The sequence below is a fragment of the Glandiceps talaboti genome, chromosome 19 (genome assembly GCF_964340395.1).
Source record: "Glandiceps talaboti chromosome 19, keGlaTala1.1, whole genome shotgun sequence".
Lineage (NCBI taxonomy): Eukaryota > Metazoa > Hemichordata > Enteropneusta > Spengelidae > Glandiceps > Glandiceps talaboti.
In genome coordinates this window covers 5,504,899-5,528,736 of record NC_135567.1, presented here as the reverse complement: position 1 = coordinate 5,528,736, position 23,838 = coordinate 5,504,899, and the positions used below count along the sequence as shown (strand labels likewise).

The 23,838-nt window shown below is 34.8% G+C and overlaps 1 protein-coding gene across 1 annotated transcript in view; it reads left to right on the top strand.

Moving 5' to 3' along the window:
• Window positions 1–23,838, top strand: part of LOC144450378 (uncharacterized) — a 200,999-nt gene that overhangs the window by 42,038 nt on the left and 135,123 nt on the right. Inside the window, exon 3 of the mRNA XM_078140979.1 lies at window positions 23,116–23,214. Coding sequence (XP_077997105.1) covers window positions 23,116–23,214 — 99 coding nt within the window. The remainder of the gene's footprint in view (window positions 1–23,115; window positions 23,215–23,838) is intronic.

The window sequence follows — 23,838 nt, the reverse complement described above, 5'->3', positions numbered from 1 at the left end:
GTACACATAGAAATACTCACTGACTAGACTATTACCATAGACTTCAGTCTACACTTGTACACATAGAAATACTCACTGACTAGACTATTACCATAGACTTCAGTCTACACTTGTACACATATAAATACTCACTGACTAGACTATTACCATAGAATATAGTCTACACTTGTACACATAGAAATACTCACTGACTAGACTATTACCATAGACTTCAGTCTACACTTGTACACATAGAAATACTCACTGACTAGACTATTACCGTAGACTTCAGTCTACACTTGTACACATAGAAATACTCACTGACTAGACTATTACTATAGACTTCAGTCTACACTTGTACACATAGAAATACTCACTGACTAGACTATTACCATAGACTTCAGTCTACACTTGTACACATATAAATACTCACTGACTAGACTATTACCATAGACTATAGTCTACACTTGTACACATATAAATACTCACTGACTAGACTATTACCATAGACTTCAGTCTACACTAGTACACATAGAAATACTCACTGACTAGACTATTACCATAGACTTCAGTCTACACTTGTACACAGAAAAATACTCACTGACTAGACTATTACCTTAGACTTCAGTCTACACTAGTACACATAGAAATACTCACTGACTAGACTATTACCATAGACTTCAGTCTACACTTGTACACATAGAAATACTCACTGACTAGACTATTACCATAGACTTCAGTCTACACTAGCTAGTACACATAGAAATACTCATTGACTAGACTATTACCATAGACTTCAGTCTACACTTGTACACATAGAAATACTCACTGACTAGACTATTACCATAGACTTCAGTCTACACTTGTACACATAGAAATACTCACTGACTAGACTATTACCATAGACTTCAGTCTACACTTGTACACAGAAAAATACTCACTGACTAGACTATTACCTTAGACTTCAGTCTACACTAGTACACATAGAAATACTCACTGACTAGACTATTACCATAGACTTCAGTCTACACTTGTACACATATAAATACTCACTGACTAGACTATTACCATAGACTTCAGTCTACACTTGTACACATAGAAATACTCACTGACTAGACTATTACCATAGACTTCAGTCTACACTTGTACACATAGAAATACTCACTGACTAGACTATTACCATAGACTTCAGTCTACACTAGTACACATAGAAATACTCACTGACTAGACTATTACCATAGACTTCAGTCTACACTTGTACACAGAAAAATACTCACTGACTAGACTATTACCTTAGACTTCAGTCTACACTAGTACACATAGAAATACTCACTGACTAGACTATTACCATAGACTTCAGTCTACACTTGTACACATAGAAATACTCACTGACTAGACTATTACCATAGACTTCAGTCTACACTAGCTAGTACACATAGAAATACTCATTGACTAGACTATTACCATAGACTTCAGTCTACACTTGTACACATAGAAATACTCACTGACTAGACTATTACCATAGACTTCAGTCTACACTTGTACACATAGAAATACTCACTGACTAGACTATTACCATAGACTTCAGTCTACACTTGTACACATAGAAATACTCACTGACTAGACTATTACTATAGTCTACACTAGTACACATAGAAATACTCACTGACTAGACTATTACCATAGACTTCAGTCTACACTTGTACACATATAAATACTCACTGACTAGACTATTACCATAGACTTCAGTCTACACTTGTACACATAGAAATACTCACTGACTAGACTATTACCATAGACTTCAGTCTACACTTGTACACATAGAAATACTCACTGACTAGACTATTACCTTAGACTTCAGTCTACACTAGTACACATAGAAATACTCACTTACTAGACTATTACCATAGACTTCAGTCTACACTTGTACACATAGAAATACTCACTGACTAGACTATTACCATAGACTTCAGTCTACACTTGTACACATAGAAATACTCACTGACTAGACTATTACCATAGACTTCAGTCTACACTTGTACACATATAAATACTCACTGACTAGACTATTACCATAGAATATAGTCTACACTTGTACACATAGAAATACTCACTGACTAGACTATTACCATAGACTTCAGTCTACACTTGTACACATAGAAATACTCACTGACTAGACTATTACCGTAGACTTCAGTCTACACTTGTACACATAGAAATACTCACTGACTAGACTATTACTATAGACTTCAGTCTACACTTGTACACATAGAAATACTCACTGACTAGACTATTACCATAGACTTCAGTCTACACTTGTACACATATAAATACTCACTGACTAGACTATTACCATAGACTATAGTCTACACTTGTACACATATAAATACTCACTGACTAGACTATTACCATAGACTTCAGTCTACACTAGTACACATAGAAATACTCACTGACTAGACTATTACCATAGACTTCAGTCTACACTTGTACACAGAAAAATACTCACTGACTAGACTATTACCTTAGACTTCAGTCTACACTAGTACACATAGAAATACTCACTGACTAGACTATTACCATAGACTTCAGTCTACACTTGTACACATAGAAATACTCACTGACTAGACTATTACCATAGACTTCAGTCTACACTAGCTAGTACACATAGAAATACTCACTGACTAGACTATTACCATAGACTTCAGTCTACACTTGTACACATAGAAATACTCACTGACTAGACTATTACCATAGACTTCAGTCTACACTTGTACACATAGAAATACTCACTGACTAGACTATTACCATAGACTTCAGTCTACACTTGTACACATAGAAATACTCACTGACTAGACTATTACCTTAGACTTCAGTCTACACTAGTACACATAGAAATACTCACTGACTAGACTATTACCATAGACTTCAGTCTACACTTGTACACATAGAAATACTCACTGACTAGACTATTACCATAGACTTCAGTCTACACTTGTACACATAGAAATACTCACTGACTAGACTATTACCATAGACTTCAGTCTACACTTGTACACATAGAAATACTCACTGACTAGACTATTACCATAGACTTCAGTCTACACTAGTACACATAGAAATACTCACTGACTAGACTATTACCATAGACTTCAGTCTACACTTGTACACAGAAAAATACTCACTGACTAGACTATTACCTTAGACTTCAGTCTACACTAGTACACATAGAAATACTCACTGACTAGACTATTACCATAGACTTCAGTCTACACTTGTACACATAGAAATACTCACTGACTAGACTATTACCATAGACTTCAGTCTACACTAGCTAGTACACATAGAAATACTCATTGACTAGACTATTACCATAGACTTCAGTCTACACTTGTACACATAGAAATACTCACTGACTAGACTATTACCATAGACTTCAGTCTACACTTGTACACATAGAAATACTCACTGACTAGACTATTACCATAGACTTCAGTCTACACTTGTACACAGAAAAATACTCACTGACTAGACTATTACCTTAGACTTCAGTCTACACTAGTACACATAGAAATACTCACTGACTAGACTATTACCATAGACTTCAGTCTACACTTGTACACATATAAATACTCACTGACTAGACTATTACCATAGACTTCAGTCTACACTTGTACACATAGAAATACTCACTGACTAGACTATTACCATAGACTTCAGTCTACACTTGTACACATAGAAATACTCACTGACTAGACTATTACCATAGACTTCAGTCTACACTAGTACACATAGAAATACTCACTGACTAGACTATTACCATAGACTTCAGTCTACACTTGTACACATAGAAATACTCACTGACTAGACTATTACCATAGACTTCAGTCTACACTTGTACACATAGAAATACTCACTGACTAGACTATTACCATAGACTTCAGTCTACACTTGTACACATAGAAATACTCACTGACTAGACTATTACCATAGACTTCAGTCTACACTTGTACACATAGAAATACTCACTGACTAGACTATTACCATAGACTTCAGTCTACACTTGTACACATAGAAATACTCACTGACTAGACTATTACCATAGACTTCAGTCTACACTTGTACACATAGAAATACTCACTGACTAGACTATTACCATAGACTTCAGTCTACACTTGTACACATAGAAATACTCACTGACTAGACTATTACCATAGACTTCAGTCTACACTTGTACACATAGAAATACTCACTGACTAGACTATTACCATAGACTTCAGTCTACACTTGTACACATAGAAATACTCACTGACTAGACTATTACCATAGACTTCAGTCTACACTTGTACACATAGAAATACTCACTGACTAGACTATTACCATAGACTTCAGTCTACACTTGTACACATAGAAATACTCACTGACTAGACTATTACCATAGACTTCAGTCTACACTTGTACACATATAAATACTCACTGACTAGACTATTACCATAGACTATAGTCTACACTTGTACACATAGAAATACTCACTGACTAGACTATTACCATAGACTTCAGTCTACACTTGTACACATATAAATACTCACTGACTAGACTATTACCATAGACTTCAGTCTACACTTGTACACATAGAAATACTCACTGACTAGACTATTACCATAGACTTCAGTCTACACTTGTACACATAGAAATACTCACTGACTAGACTATTACCATAGACTTCAGTCTACACTTGTACACATAGAAATACTCACTGACTAGACTATTACCAATTAGACTTCAGTCTACACTTGTACACAGAAAAATACTCACTGACTAGACTATTACCATAGACCTCAGTCTACACTTGTACACATAGAAATTCTCACTGACTAGATTATTACCATAGACTTCAGTCTACACTTGTACACATAGAAATACTCACTGACTAGACTATTACCAATTAGACTTCAGTCTACACTTGTACACATATAAATACTCACTGACTAGACTATTACCATAGACTTCAGTCTACACTAGCTAGTACACATAGAAATACTCACTGACTAGACTATTACCATAGACTTCAGTCTACACTTGTACACATATAAATACTCACTGACTAGACTATTACCATAGACTTCAGTCTACACTTGTACATGTACACATAGAAATACTCACTGACTAGACTATTACCATAGACTTCAGTCTACACTTGTACACATATAAATACTCACTGACTAGACTATTACCATAGACTTCAGTCTACACTTGTACACATATAAATACTCACTGACTAGACTATTACCATAGACTTCAGTCTACACTTGTACACATAGAAATACTCACTGACTAGACTATTACCTTAGACTATAGTCTACACTTGTACACATATAAATACTCACTGACTAGACTATTACCTTAGACTATAGTCTACACTTGTACACATAGAAATACTCACTGACTAGACTATTACCATAGACTTCAGTCTACACTTGTACACATAGAAATACTCACTGACTAGACTATTACCATAGACTTCAGTCTACACTTGTACACATAGAAATACTCACTGACTAGACTATTACCTTAGACTTCAGTCTACACTTGTACACATAGAAATACTCACTGACTAGACTATTACCTTAGACTTCAGTCTACACTTGTACACATAGAAATACTCACTGACTAGACTATTACCATAGACTTCAGTCTACACTTGTACACATATAAATACTCACTGACTAGACTATTACCATAGACTTCAGTCTACACTTGTACACATAGAAATACTCACTGACTAGACTATTACCATAGACTTCAGTCTACACTTGTACACATAGAAATACTCACTGACTAGACTATTACCATAGACTTCAGTCTACACTTGTACACATAGAAATACTCACTGACTAGACTATTACCATAGACTTCAGTCTACACTTGTACACATAGAAATACTCACTGACTAGACTATTACCATAGACTTCAGTCTACACTTGTACACATAGAAATACTCACTGACTAGGCTATTAACTTAGACTTCAGTCTACACTTGTACACATAGAAATACTCACTGACTAGACTATTACCATAGACTTCAGTCTACACTTGTACACATAGAAATACTCACTGACTAGACTATTACTATAGTCTACACTAGTACACATATAAATACTCACTGACTAGACTATTACCTTAGACTATAGTCTACACTTGTACACATAGAAATACTCACTGACTAGACTATTACCATAGACTTCAGTCTACACTTGTACACATAGAAATACTCACTGACTAGACTATTACCATAGACTTCAGTCTACACTTGTACACATAGAAATACTCACTGACTAGACTATTACCATAGACTTCAGTCTACACTTGTACACATATAAATACTCACTGACTAGACTATTACCTTAGACTTCAGTCTACACTTGTACACATAGAAATACTCACTGACTAGACTATTACCATAGACTTCAGTCTACACTTGTACACATATAAATACTCACTGACTAGACTATTACCATAGACTTCAGTCTACACTTGTACACATAGAAATACTCACTGACTAGACTATTACCATAGACTTCAGTCTACACTTGTACACATAGAAATACTCACTGACTAGACTATTACCATAGACTTCAGTCTACACTTGTACACATAGAAATACTCACTGACTAGACTATTACCATAGACTTCAGTCTACACTTGTACACATAGAAATACTCACTGACTAGGCTATTACCTTAGACTTCAGTCTACACTTGTACACATAGAAATACTCACTGACTAGACTATTACCATAGACTTCAGTCTACACTTGTACACATAGAAATACTCACTGACTAGACTATTACTATAGTCTACACTAGTACACATAGAAATACTCACTGACTAGACTATTACCATAGACTTCAGTCTACACTTGTACATGTACACATAGAAATACTCACTGACTAGACTATTACCATAGACTTCAGTCTACACTTGTACACATATAAATACTCACTGACTAGACTATTACCATAGACTTCAGTCTACACTTGTACACATAGAAATACTCACTGACTAGACTATTACCATAGACTTCAGTCTACACTTGTACACATATAAATACTCACTGACTAGACTATTACCATAGACTTCAGTCTACACTTGTACACATAGAAATACTCACTGACTAGACTATTACCATAGACTTCAGTCTACACTTGTACACATAGAAATACTCACTGACTAGACTATTACCATAGACTTCAGTCTACACTTGTACACATATAAATACTCACTGACTAGACTATTACCTTAGACTTCAGTCTACACTTGTACACATAGAAATACTCACTGACTAGACTATTACCATAGACTTCAGTCTACACTTGTACACATATAAATACTCACTGACTAGACTATTACCATAGACTTCAGTCTACACTTGTACACATAGAAATACTCACTGACTAGACTATTACCATAGACTTCAGTCTACACTTGTACACATAGAAATACTCACTGACTAGACTATTACCATAGACTTCAGTCTACACTTGTACACATAGAAATACTCACTGACTAGACTATTACCATAGACTTCAGTCTACACTTGTACACATAGAAATACTCACTGACTAGACTATTACCATAGACTTCAGTCTACACTTGTACACATAGAAATACTCACTGACTAGGCTATTACCTTAGACTTCAGTCTACACTTGTACACATAGAAATACTCACTGACTAGACTATTACTATAGTCTACACTAGTACACATAGAAATACTCACTGACTAGACTATTACCATAGACTTCAGTCTACACTTGTACATGTACACATAGAAATACTCACTGACTAGACTATTACTATAGTCTACACTAGTACACATAGAAATACTCACTGACTAGACTATTACCATAGACTTCAGTCTACACTTGTACATGTACACATAGAAATACTCACTGACTAGACTATTACCATAGACTTCAGTCTACACTTGTACACATAGAAATACTCACTGACTAGACTATTACCATAGACTTCAGTCTACACTTGTACACATATAAATACTCACTGACTAGACTATTACCTTAGACTATAGTCTACACTTGTACACATAGAAATACTCACTGACTAGACTATTACCATAGACTTCAGTCTACACTTGTACACATAGAAATACTCACTGACTAGACTATTACCATAGACTTCAGTCTACACTTGTACACATAGAAATACTCACTGACTAGACTATTACCATAGACTTCAGTCTACACTTGTACACATATAAATACTCACTGACTAGACTATTACCTTAGACTTCAGTCTACACTTGTACACATAGAAATACTCACTGACTAGACTATTACCATAGACTTCAGTCTACACTTGTACACATAGAAATACTCACTGACTAGACTATTACTATAGTCTACACTAGTACACATAGAAATACTCACTGACTAGACTATTACCATAGACTTCAGTCTACACTTGTACATGTACACATAGAAATACTCACTGACTAGACTATTACTATAGTCTACACTAGTACACATAGAAATACTCACTTTCTAGACTATTACCATAGACTTCAGTCTACACTTGTACATGTACACATAGAAATACTCACTGACTAGACTATTACCATAGACTTCAGTCTACACTTGTACACATATAAATACTCACTGACTAGACTATTACCATAGACTTCAGTCTACACTTGTACACATAGAAATACTCACTGACTAGACTATTACCATAGACTTCAGTCTACACTTGTACACATATAAATACTCACTGACTAGACTATTACCTTAGACTATAGTCTACACTTGTACACATAGAAATACTCACTGACTAGACTATTACCATAGACTTCAGTCTACACTTGTACACATAGAAATACTCACTGACTAGACTATTACCATAGACTTCAGTCTACACTTGTACACATAGAAATACTCACTGACTAGACTATTACCATAGACTTCAGTCTACACTTGTACACATATAAATACTCACTGACTAGACTATTACCTTAGACTTCAGTCTACACTTGTACACATAGAAATACTCACTGACTAGACTATTACCATAGACTTCAGTCTACACTTGTACACATATAAATACTCACTGACTAGACTATTACCATAGACTTCAGTCTACACTTGTACACATAGAAATACTCACTGACTAGACTATTACCATAGACTTCAGTCTACACTTGTACACATAGAAATACTCACTGACTAGACTATTACCATAGACTTCAGTCTACACTTGTACACATAGAAATACTCACTGACTAGACTATTACCATAGACTTCAGTCTACACTTGTACACATAGAAATACTCACTGACTAGACTATTACCATAGACTTCAGTCTACACTTGTACACATAGAAATACTCACTGACTAGGCTATTACCTTAGACTTCAGTCTACACTTGTACACATAGAAATACTCACTGACTAGACTATTACCATAGACTTCAGTCTACACTTGTACACATAGAAATACTCACTGACTAGACTATTACTATAGTCTACACTAGTACACATAGAAATACTCACTGACTAGACTATTACCATAGACTTCAGTCTACACTAGTACACATATAAATACTCACTGACTAGACTATTACCATAGACTATAGTCTACACTTGTACACATAGAAATACTCACTGACTAGACTATTACCATAGACTTCAGTCTACACTTGTACACATAGAAATACTCACTGACTAGACTATTACCATAGACTTCAGTCTACACTTGTACACATAGAAATACTCACTGACTAGACTATTACCATAGACTTCAGTCTACACTTGTACACAGAAAAATACTCACTGACTAGACTGTTACCATAGACTTCAGTCTACACTTGTACACATAGAAATACTCACTGACTAGACTATTACCATAGACTTCAGTCTACACTTGTACACATAGAAATACTCACTGACTAGGCTATTACCTTAGACTTCAGTCTACACTTGTACACATAGAAATACTCACTGACTAGACTATTACCATAGACTTCAGTCTACACTTGTACACATAGAAATACTCACTGACTAGACTATTACTATAGTCTACACTAGTACACATAGAAATACTCACTGACTAGACTATTACCATAGACTTCAGTCTACACTTGTACATGTACACATAGAAATACTCACTGACTAGACTATTACTATAGTCTACACTAGTACACATAGAAATACTCACTGACTAGACTATTACCATAGCCTTCAGTCTACACTTGTACATGTACACATAGAAATACTCACTGACTAGACTATTACCATAGACTTCAGTCTACACTTGTACACATATAAATACTCACTGACTAGACTATTACCATAGACTTCAGTCTACACTTGTACACATAGAAATACTCACTGACTAGACTATTACCATAGACTTCAGTCTACACTTGTACACATATAAATACTCACTGACTAGACTATTACCTTAGACTATAGTCTACACTTGTACACATAGAAATACTCACTGACTAGACTATTACCATAGACTTCAGTCTACACTTGTACACATAGAAATACTCACTGACTAGACTATTACCATAGACTTCAGTCTACACTTGTACACATAGAAATACTCACTGACTAGACTATTACCATAGACTTCAGTCTACACTTGTACACATATAAATACTCACTGACTAGACTATTACCTTAGACTTCAGTCTACACTTGTACACATAGAAATACTCACTGACTAGACTATTACCATAGACTTCAGTCTACACTTGTACACATATAAATACTCACTGACTAGACTATTACCATAGACTTCAGTCTACACTTGTACACATATAAATACTCACTGACTAGACTATTACCATAGACTTCAGTCTACACTTGTACACATAGAAATACTCACTGACTAGACTATTACCATAGACTTCAGTCTACACTTGTACACATAGAAATACTCACTGACTAGACTATTACCATAGACTTCAGTCTACACTTGTACACATAGAAATACTCACTGACTAGACTATTACCATAGACTTCAGTCTACACTTGTACACATAGAAATACTCACTGACTAGACTATTACCATAGACTTCAGTCTACACTTGTACACATAGAAATACTCACTGACTAGGCTATTACCTTAGACTTCAGTCTACACTTGTACACATAGAAATACTCACTGACTAGACTATTACCATAGACTTCAGTCTACACTTGTACACATAGAAATACTCACTGACTAGACTATTACTATAGTCTACACTAGTACACATAGAAATACTCACTGACTAGACTATTACCATAGACTTCAGTCTACACTAGTACACATATAAATACTCACTGACTAGACTATTACCATAGACTATAGTCTACACTTGTACACATAGAAATACTCACTGACTAGACTATTACCATAGACTTCAGTCTACACTTGTACACATAGAAATACTCACTGACTAGACTATTACCATAGACTTCAGTCTACACTTGTACACATAGAAATACTCACTGACTAGACTATTACCATAGACTTCAGTCTACACTTGTACACAGAAAAATACTCACTGACTAGACTATTACCATAGACCTCAGTCTACACTTGTACACATAGAAATTCTCACTGACTAGACTATTACCATAGACTTCAGTCTACACTTGTACACATAGAAATACTCACTGACTAGACTATTACCAATTAGACTTCAGTCTACACTTGTACACATATAAATACTCACTGACTAGACTATTACCATAGACTTCAGTCTACACTAGCTAGTACACATAGAAATACTCACTGACTAGACTATTACCATAGACTTCAGTCTACACTTGTACACATAGAAATACTCACTGACTAGACTATTACCATAGACTTCAGTCTACACTTGTACACATAGAAATACTCACTGACTAGACTATTACCATAGACTTCAGTCTACACTTGTACACATAGAAATACTCACTGACTAGACTATTACCTTAGACTTCAGTCTACACTAGTACACATAGAAATACTCACTGACTAGACTATTACCATAGACTTCAGTCTACACTTGTACACATAGAAATACTCCCTGACTAGACTATTACCATAGACTTCAGTCTACACTTGTACACATATAAATACTCACTGACTAGACTATTACCATAGACTTCAGTCTACACTTGTACATGTACACATAGAAATACTCACTGACTAGACTATTACCATAGACTTCAGTCTACACTTGTACACATATAAATACTCACTGACTAGACTATTACCATAGACTTCAGTCTACACTTGTACACATAGAAATACTCACTGACTAGACTATTACCATAGACTTCAGTCTACACTTGTACACATAGAAATACTCACTGACTAGACTATTACCTTAGACTATAGTCTACACTTGTACACATAGAAATACTCACTGACTAGACTATTACCATAGACTTCAGTCTACACTTGTACACATAGAAATACTCACTGACTAGACTATTACCATAGACTTCAGTCTACACTTGTACACATAGAAATACTCACTGACTAGACTATTACCATAGACTTCAGTCTACACTTGTACACATAGAAATACTCACTGACTAGGCTATTACCTTAGACTTCAGTCTACACTTGTACACATAGAAATACTCACTGACTAGACTATTACCATAGACTTCAGTCTACACTTGTACACATAGAAATACTCACTGACTAGACTATTACTATAGTCTACACTAGTACACATAGAAATACTCACTGACTAGACTATTACCATAGACTTCAGTCTACACTAGTACACATATAAATACTCACTGACTAGACTATTACCATAGACTATAGTCTACACTTGTACACATAGAAATACTCACTGACTAGACTATTACCATAGACTTCAGTCTACACTTGTACACATAGAAATACTCACTGACTAGACTATTACCATAGACTTCAGTCTACACTTGTACACATAGAAATACTCACTGACTAGACTATTACCATAGACTTCAGTCTACACTTGTACACAGAAAAATACTCACTGACTAGACTATTACCATAGACCTCAGTCTACACTTGTACACATAGAAATACTCACTGACTAGACTATTACCATAGACTTCAGTCTACACTTGTACACATAGAAATACTCACTGACTAGACTATTACCAATTAGACTTCAGTCTACACTTGTACACATATAAATACTCACTGACTAGACTATTACCATAGACTTCAGTCTACACTAGCTAGTACACATAGAAATACTCACTGACTAGACTATTACCATAGACTTCAGTCTACACTTGTACACATAGAAATACTCACTGACTAGACTATTACCATAGACTTCAGTCTACACTTGTACACATAGAAATACTTACTGACTAGACTATTACCATAGACTTCAGTCTACACTTGTACACATATAAATACTCACTGACTAGACTATTACCATAGACTTCAGTCTACACTAGTACACATAGAAATACTCACTGACTAGACTATTACCATAGACTTCAGTCTACACTTGTACACATAGAAATACTCACTGACTAGACTATTACCATAGACTATAGTCTACACTTGTACACAGAGAAATACTCACTGACTAGACTATTACCATAGACTATAGTCTACACTTGTACACATAGAAATACTCACTGACTAGACTATTACCATAGACTATAGTCTACACTTGTACACATAGAAATACTCACTGACTAGACTATTACCATAGACTTCAGTCTACACTTGTACACATAGAAATACTCACTGACTAGACTATTACCATAGACTTCAGTCTACACTTGTACACATAGAAATACTCACTGACTAGACTATTACCATAGACTTCAGTCTTCACTTGTACACATAGAAATACTCACTGACTAGACTATTACCATATACTTCAGTCTACACTTGTACACATAGAAATACTCACTGACTAGACTATTACCATAGACTTCAGTCTACACTTGTACACATAGAAATACTCACTGACTAGGCTATTACCTTAGACTTCAGTCTACACTTGTACACATAGAAATACTCACTGACTAGACTATTACCATAGACTTCAGTCTACACTTGTACACATAGAAATACTCACTGACTAGACTATTACTATAGTCTACACTAGTACAAATAGAAATACTCACTGACTAGACTATTACCATAGACTTCAGTCTACACTAGTACACATATAAATACTCACTGACTAGACTATTACCATAGACTATAGTCTACACTAGTACACATATAAATACTCACTGACTAGACTATTACCATAGACTATAGTCTACACTTGTAAGTATACACATAGAAATACTCACTGACTAGACTATTACCATAGACTTCAGTCTACACTTGTACACATAGAAATACTCACTGACTAGACTATTACCATAGACTTCAGTCTACACTTGTACACATAGAAATACTCACTGACTAGACTATTACCATAGACTTCAGTCTACACTTGTACACAGAAAAATACTCACTGACTAGACTATTACCATAGACCTCAGTCTACACTTGTACACATAGAAATACTCACTGACTAGACTATTACCATAGACTTCAGTCTACACTTGTACACATAGAAATACTCACTGACTAGACTATTACCAATTAGACTTCAGTCTACACTTGTACACATATAAATACTCACTGACTAGACTATTACCATAGACTTCAGTCTACACTAGCTAGTACACATAGAAATACTCACTGTCTAGACTATTACCATAGACTTCAGTCTACACTTGTACACATAGAAATACTGACTGACTAGACTATTACCATAGACTTCAGTCTACACTTGTACACATAGAAATACTCACTGACTAGACTATTACCATAGACTTCAGTCTACACTTGTACACATAGAAATACTCACTGACTAGACTATTACCTTAGACTTCAGTCTACACTTGTACACATAGAAATACTCACTGACTAGACTATTACCATAGACTTCAGTCTACACTTGTACATGTACACATAGAAATACTCACTGACTAGACTATTACCATAGACTTCAGTCTACACTTGTACATATAGAAATACTCACTGACTAGACTATTACCATAGACTTCAGTCTACACTTGTACACATAGAAATACTCACTGACTAGACTATTACCATAGACTTCAGTCTACACTTGTACACATAGAAATACTGACTGACTAGACTATTACCATAGACTTCAGTCTACACTTGTACACATAGAAATACTCACTGACTAGACTATTACCATAGACTTCAGTCTACACTTTTACACATAGAAATACTCACTGACTAGACTATTACCATAGACTTCAGTCTACACTTGTACACATAGAAATACTCACTGACTAGACTATTACCATAGACTTCAGTCTACACTTGTACACATAGAAATACTCACTGACTAGATTATTACCATAGACTATAGTCTACACTTGTACACATAGAAATACTCACTGACTAGACTATTACCATAGACTTCAGTCTACACTTGTACACATAGAAATACTGACTGACTAGACTATTACCATAGACTTCAGTCTACACTTGTACACATAGAAATACTGACTGACTAGACTATTACCATAGACTTCAGTCTACACTTGTACACATAGAAATACTGACTGACTAGACTATTACCATAGACTTCAGTCTACACTTGTACACATAGAAATACTCACTGACTAGACTATTACCATAGACTTCAGTCTACACTAGTACAAATAGAAATACTCACTGACTAGACTATTACCATAGACTTCAGTCTACACTTGTACACATAGAAATACTCACTGACTAGACTATTACCTTAGACTTCAGTCTACACTTGTACACATATAAATACTCACTGACTAGACTATTACCATAGACTTCAGTCTACACTTGTACACATAGAAATACTCACTGACTAGACTATTACCATAGACTTCAGTCTACACTTGTACACATAGAAATACTCACTGACTAGACTATTACCATAGACTTCAGTCTACACTTGTACACATAGAAATACTCACTGACTAGACTATTACCATAGACTTCAGTCTACACTTGTACACATAGAAATACTCACTGACTAGACTATTACCTTAGACTTCAGTCTACACTAGTACACATAGAAATACTCACTGACTAGACTATTACCATAGACTATAGTCTACACTTGTACACAGAGAAATACTCACTGACTAGACTATTACCATAGACTATAGTCTACACTTGTACACATAGAAATACTCACTGACTAGACTATTACCATAGACTATAGTCTACACTTGTACACATAGAAATACTCACTGACTAGACTATTACCATAGACTTCAGTCTACACTTGTACACATAGAAATACTCACTGACTAGACTATTACCATAGACTTCAGTCTACACTTGTACACATAGAAATACTCACTGACTAGACTATTACCATAGACTTCAGTCTTCACTTGTACACATAGAAATACTCACTGACTAGACTATTACCATATACTTCAGTCTACACTTGTACACATAGAAATACTCACTGACTAGACTATTACCATAGACTTCAGTCTACACTTGTACACATAGAAATACTCACTGACTAGGCTATTACCTTAGACTTCAGTCTACACTTGTACACATAGAAATACTCACTGACTAGACTATTACCATAGACTTCAGTCTACACTTGTACACATAGAAATACTCACTGACTAGACTATTACTATAGTCTACACTAGTACAAATAGAAATACTCACTGACTAGACTATTACCATAGACTTCAGTCTACACTAGTACACATATAAATACTCACTGACTAGACTATTACCATAGACTATAGTCTACACTAGTACACATATAAATACTCACTGACTAGACTATTACCATAGACTATAGTCTACACTTGTAAGTATACACATAGAAATACTCACTGACTAGACTATTACCATAGACTTCAGTCTACACTTGTACACATAGAAATACTCACTGACTAGACTATTACCATAGACTTCAGTCTACACTTGTACACATAGAAATACTCACTGACTAGACTATTACCATAGACTTCAGTCTACACTTGTACACAGAAAAATACTCACTGACTAGACTATTACCATAGACCTCAGTCTACACTTGTACACATAGAAATACTCACTGACTAGACTATTACCATAGACTTCAGTCTACACTTGTACACATAGAAATACTCACTGACTAGACTATTACCAATTAGACTTCAGTCTACACTTGTACACATATAAATACTCACTGACTAGACTATTACCATAGACTTCAGTCTACACTAGCTAGTACACATAGAAATACTCACTGTCTAGACTATTACCATAGACTTCAGTCTACACTTGTACACATAGAAATACTGACTGACTAGACTATTACCATAGACTTCAGTCTACACTTGTACACATAGAAATACTCACTGACTAGACTATTACCATAGACTTCAGTCTACACTTGTACACATAGAAATACTCACTGACTAGACTATTACCTTAGACTTCAGTCTACACTTGTACACATAGAAATACTCACTGACTAGACTATTACCATAGACTTCAGTCTACACTTGTACATGTACACATAGAAATACTCACTGACTAGACTATTACCATAGACTTCAGTCTACACTTGTACATATAGAAATACTCACTGACTAGACTATTACCATAGACTTCAGTCTACACTTGTACACATAGAAATACTCACTGACTAGACTATTACCATAGACTTCAGTCTACACTTGTACACATAGAAATACTGACTGACTAGACTATTACCATAGACTTCAGTCTACACTTGTACACATAGAAATACTCACTGACTAGACTATTACCATAGACTTCAGTCTACACTTTTACACATAGAAATACTCACTGACTAGACTATTACCATAGACTTCAGTCTACACTTGTACACATAGAAATACTCACTGACTAGACTATTACCATAGACTTCAGTCTACACTTGTACACATAGAAATACTCACTGACTAGATTATTACCATAGACTATAGTCTACACTTGTACACATAGAAATACTCACTGACTAGACTATTACCATAGACTTCAGTCTACACTTGTACACATAGAAATACTGACTGACTAGACTATTACCATAGACTTCAGTCTACACTTGTACACATAGAAATACTGACTGACTAGACTATTACCATAGACTTCAGTCTACACTTGTACACATAGAAATACTGACTGACTAGACTATTACCATAGACTTCAGTCTACACTTGTACACATAGAAATACTCACTGACTAGACTATTACCATAGACTTCAGTCTACACTAGTACAAATAGAAATACTCACTGACTAGACTATTACCATAGACTTCAGTCTACACTTGTACACATAGAAATACTCACTGACTAGACTATTACCTTAGACTTCAGTCTACACTTGTACACATATAAATACTCACTGACTAGACTATTACCATAGACTTCAGTCTACACTTGTACACATAGAAATACTCACTGACTAGACTATTACCATAGACTTCAGTCTACACTTGTACACATAGAAATACTCACTGACTAGACTATTACCATAGACTTCAGTCTACACTTGTACACATAGAAATACTCACTGACTAGACTATTACCATAGACTTCAGTCTACACTTGTACACATAGAAATACTCACTGACTAGACTATTACCATAGACTTCAGTCTACACTTGTACACATAGAAATACTCACTGACTAGACTATTACCATAGACTTCAGTCTACACTTGTACACATAGAAATACTCACTGACTAGACTATTACCATAGACTTCAGTCTACACTTGTACACATAGAAATACTCACTGACTAGACTATTACCATAGACTTCAGTCTACACTTGTACACATAGAAATACTCACTGACTAGACTATTACCATAGACTTCAGTCTACACTTGTACACATAGAAATACTGACTGACTAGACTATTACCATAGACTTCAGTCTACACTAGTACACATAGAAATACTCACTGACTAGACTATTACCATAGACTTCAGTCTACACTTGTATACATAGAAATACTCACTGACTAGACTATTACCATAGACTTCAGTCTACACTTGTACACATAGAAATACTCACTGACTAGACTATTACCATAGACTTCAGTCTACACTTGTATACATAGAAATACTCACTGACTAGACTATTACCATAGACTTCAGTCTACACTAGTACACATAGAAATACTCACTGACTAGACTATTACCATAGACTTCAGTCTACACTTGTACACATAGAAATACTGACCAGATTGTATTTACATATTGTAGAGTTCTGTTTATTTTTATGCTACAAATAGAAATATACACTTTTTTCTAAATTATTGCTGTTTTTAGATTTCAAATTTATTTGTGTATTGAAAATACAGTCAAAGCGTGAAGACTTCAAATTTTCATTCAGTGTAATACATGCTTAGTTTGCTATTATGAGCTGCAACAATTAAGACATAATATGGATACAATACTTTAGATAGAGACTTGTTCATGTTTCTATTCTATTCCTTGAGCTGTGTAGCTGTGATGGGGAAGAAACTACCCCTGTATGGTTCCCTTACATACAGCAGTACTTTGATCTGCAGATCACAGTATTGCTGTCTGGAGAGTCCACCAGCTGGTAGCACTGATGGTAAACTCTCATCAGTTGGTGGCCAAGTGACCCCCGCCCCCTTTTTTTACTAAATACACACGCTCCTCAGGATCAGAGATTGATTTATTTACATACACAGCACCAGGGTCATTTTTAGTAAATCTAAAGTGATGATATGCACTGATACCTCTGCGACACTTCATATACTTTTTATTCATCCCACCACTCCCTCCAACTGATAATTTGATTCATTCTGACCATCATTAGTTGTAGTTTGAGTTGTATAAGGCCTAGAAGAGTTGACCTTTGAACTCATATTTACAACATGACATAGCTGTACTATAGTTATCATTCCACATGTACAACTGACTTATCTTACCAAAGACAGAATCACATAATACATTAAGGATGACCAACTTCCATATAATGGTATTGGATATCTTCATGTATCCCTTTACTACAACGATATCTAAAATACTGTAAGACACTTTTGTTCTTATTTTGACCTGAACAGTTGTATGCATCAAATGGTAAAATCAAATGTACTTTAAATAGATCATTTACAAAGATTATGTTGACCTGGAACAATTCATTCTCTAAATGGTTCATACTCTGCTGTTGCTGGAACAATTAATTCTCTAATCCAAAGCATTTCTTGGTGAAATAAAACATCCTTGCATCACATTGTTACTATTATTAGTATTATGTTATTATTGTTATGGTGAGATTGTATCATTCTCCAAAAATTCTCAGATTACTAAATTGTTTGTTAGTTTTTATAAATAACGTGCAAGACGCCCTTATTTTTCTGCAAAAAGGAGCATCGAATATTCGTATGCACAATAGTCAGGTGACTTAGCAACTTGATTGTTACATGCCGGATAAAAGCACCAAATATGACATGAATGTTCCTAAGGATCTATTTATTGATTTGAGCATAGGAGTCCACCTGAATATTTGCATAAACCAGTAAAATTCAAAATAATCGCCATCAACCTTGAAAAATCATGTTTCAGCAAAATAACCAACTGAAAAACAATAATGTTGTCATGAATCATGCTTAAGATTAATTTATTGATTTTATCCTGGAAGCTTTTTTAGAATATATGTATTTATGTTCCAGGTATATGGATAACATTCCCAATGACATTATTACCATTGAAAACAGCTATAATTATGGGAAATCATTTACATAAAGGTGCCAAATTTGGCATGATTGTTTCTCAGCACCTGCTAATTGATTTTAGCTGGAAGCTCTTCTAAAAATTGGAATACATTTGCATATATCAGTCAAATTAAAAATGGCTGGCATCACAAAATTTAAAATTGAGAGAGAAAACAAATCTTAGGAAGCAGAATCCAATGTTAACGAGCCTTCACTATAAAAAGTAATGTGAAGTACGATTTGTGTTTCTGCATATCTGGGTTGGACCCCCAAAACCCTTTAAAAAAGATTACCTAAAAATATCATAACTTATAACTCATGACTTATTTTTTCGCCCCCAATTCTTCCCAGAAATTGTGATCCTAGAAATTATTGATATTCTGATAGTGACCCTTCTGACTCCCAAACTCAGGACTTTTTTTAGGGAATTATTTTGAAACTTATGAAAGGGTTTCAGAGCCCCCCCCCCCCGAATCCTTTCTATTATTCTCCCATATAATCTGATAATAGATATTATTGTATTCTCCCTTCCCTTCTCCACCCAAGAAAAAAATACTTCCCTACGAAAGTCCCACCTTTCAGCCTCCTATAGTAGTATATGAACTGATGGGAAGCCCACACTTCCAGGATACGATACTCTCAGACATTAACACTCAAGTCATGACATTCCATGTATTGTGTTTTCTAGCAAAGGTGCTGGTCCCATCAGTTCTTATACTACTCAAATTAAAGAAACGTTTTCATAATATAACGATTCTTGTGTTGGAAATTGTTGTCTGAGCTACTACCATCAGAATTGCAAGAAAATAGTAATTTTGGAACTTCTTCATATATCACATGTAGACATTACAGCAGAGATTGTTGTCATAGTTAGTTTCTGAAAGAAGAACACAGTCATGCATAAAGTCAGAAGGTATCTTGGCATTTTTATACATTCTCTTGAGAATTTACCGAGAAACTTGTGAAGTTATACAGTGTTTTTTCTTACAATCACTAGTTTTCCAAGAGAGTAATATTCTTCCAGACGTTTCCAAAAGAGGTCTGAATTCTGAATTCTTCTTCCATCATACAATTCTTGTAACATTTGGCAAAATACCATTTTCAGTAATGGACATTGTAGTTATATTCTGACAAGAGCACTTTATTCTCATGATTGAGCTGTCAAATAACATGTTATTTATCAGAATTATGGGATTTTTTTAAAAAAATGTAGCAAAACATTTTGAATTTTCTGATCAATGCACATTTATGTATTGATATTTATAGTTCTTTTCTTGGTCATTATAAAAACAGCTCAAAGAAAACAAACATTTGTTGCTCTTAATTTACTATAATTTTTTTTGGCAAATTAAGCTAGTTCCTATGAAACACTCATTCCAATTTGGTGTCTTTAAGTAAGATATTTCTCTGTAACATGGAATAACTAGAGTTGGCAGTGCTAATGGTGAAATGTGTGTGTGTGTGTGTCTGTGTGTGTCTCTGTGTCTGTGTGTGTGTCTGTGTGTGTGTGTGTGTGTGTGTGTGTGTGTGTGTGTGTGTGTGTGTAAATAATACTTACATCTAAAATTTATCTTATGATATTTGGTATGCTTAAAATATCATTGTACACGTCATACTTGTAGTGTTCCATCTGCCTTTAAAATGATTTGACCATAAGTATTTTTTGTATCAGTGATTCTACACACTCATTGTAATGTACATGTACCAGAAGGTTAATGGTTGAATACAAGAATCTGTATGACATGTACTTAGTTTTGATGACAGAGTTTGGACCACAGAAGTCTGAACTTTAGAAAGGTGTGGTGAAAACCAAATAAAACAACAACAACAACAACAACAACAAAACATCCCTATCACAAATGTTTTAACAGATACATTATTATACCCAAACGTTTTTTCTGGTTCCAAACAATGTGATGTCCTGTATATGACAGAATCTATTTTTTTTAGAAGTACAATTCACTGTTAACAATATGCGTTAAGAACCACACAGAACATGGTACCATGATTGACACATTTGACCATTTTGAACACAGTATGGCAAGGAATATTATTGAGGTGCATGTCTAGGAATGTTTGTGATTTTACCAAAAATATCATCAATTCTTATAATGACTTCTGACAGGTATTTTATCAAAATAAATACTTTTACAGTACACATTACATGTAATAAATACAAATAACGTCAAATTTTAAATACATAGTTTTTTCTATGTGAACATTAACCAATCTATATATATAATAATAATAATAAGACTTGGGAAACATTTCAAGTAAATTTACACATATTATTGATATAATACATTGCAATATTATAACAGGAGGATTAATACATAATGTGTCTTTTAATTATAGGAGAAGCTGACAAGTCTACATTGTGGAGCTGAGAAAGGGCATTTGGATATCTGTAAATTGTTGCTGGAAGCTGGGGCCCAAGTAAATGCTGCTGATGGAGTAAGTTGATTTTAGATGACTGATATCTTATTTATCTACTCTGTGACATATACACACATCCCAATGTGAGGTCAATTGATTTTTTCAGAGAATATTTTTACAATAATTTAACTTGATCAGGTAAGTACCGGCATATTTTCATAAAAAAATCAGCTCCCCTTACAAAAAGATTTTATAGATATTTTGTAGACTGACTACTATAGAAATTCTATAGAGTTATATTTTGACATGTTTTTGTAACAGACTAGAGATGTGATTAGCCTAGGGGATTACCCTTGTTTATTCAAAGTTAATTTACAATTATATTCAAGCAATATGAACAGACGTAAAAGAAAGTTCAGAAACACACAACTCACAACCATTGCATTGGTGACTCACTTCTACTAGGTCTGTTTGTGTGTTTGGATGATACTTCTTTTCAATAAAGCTTACAATTTGATATTAAGGCTGCTTTCACAAAAACTTGTTGGGGGAGATTTTAGGGGTGGGGGGTTCTCGAAAAAGTGTACATAGCATTGGGGGGGGGGGGGGTATCTGAAAAAATAATGTGGGTCATGGGGGGGGGGGGGGGGACCTGAAAAATAAATTGACTTCATGACTCCTCATACATGGGAAAATTAACCT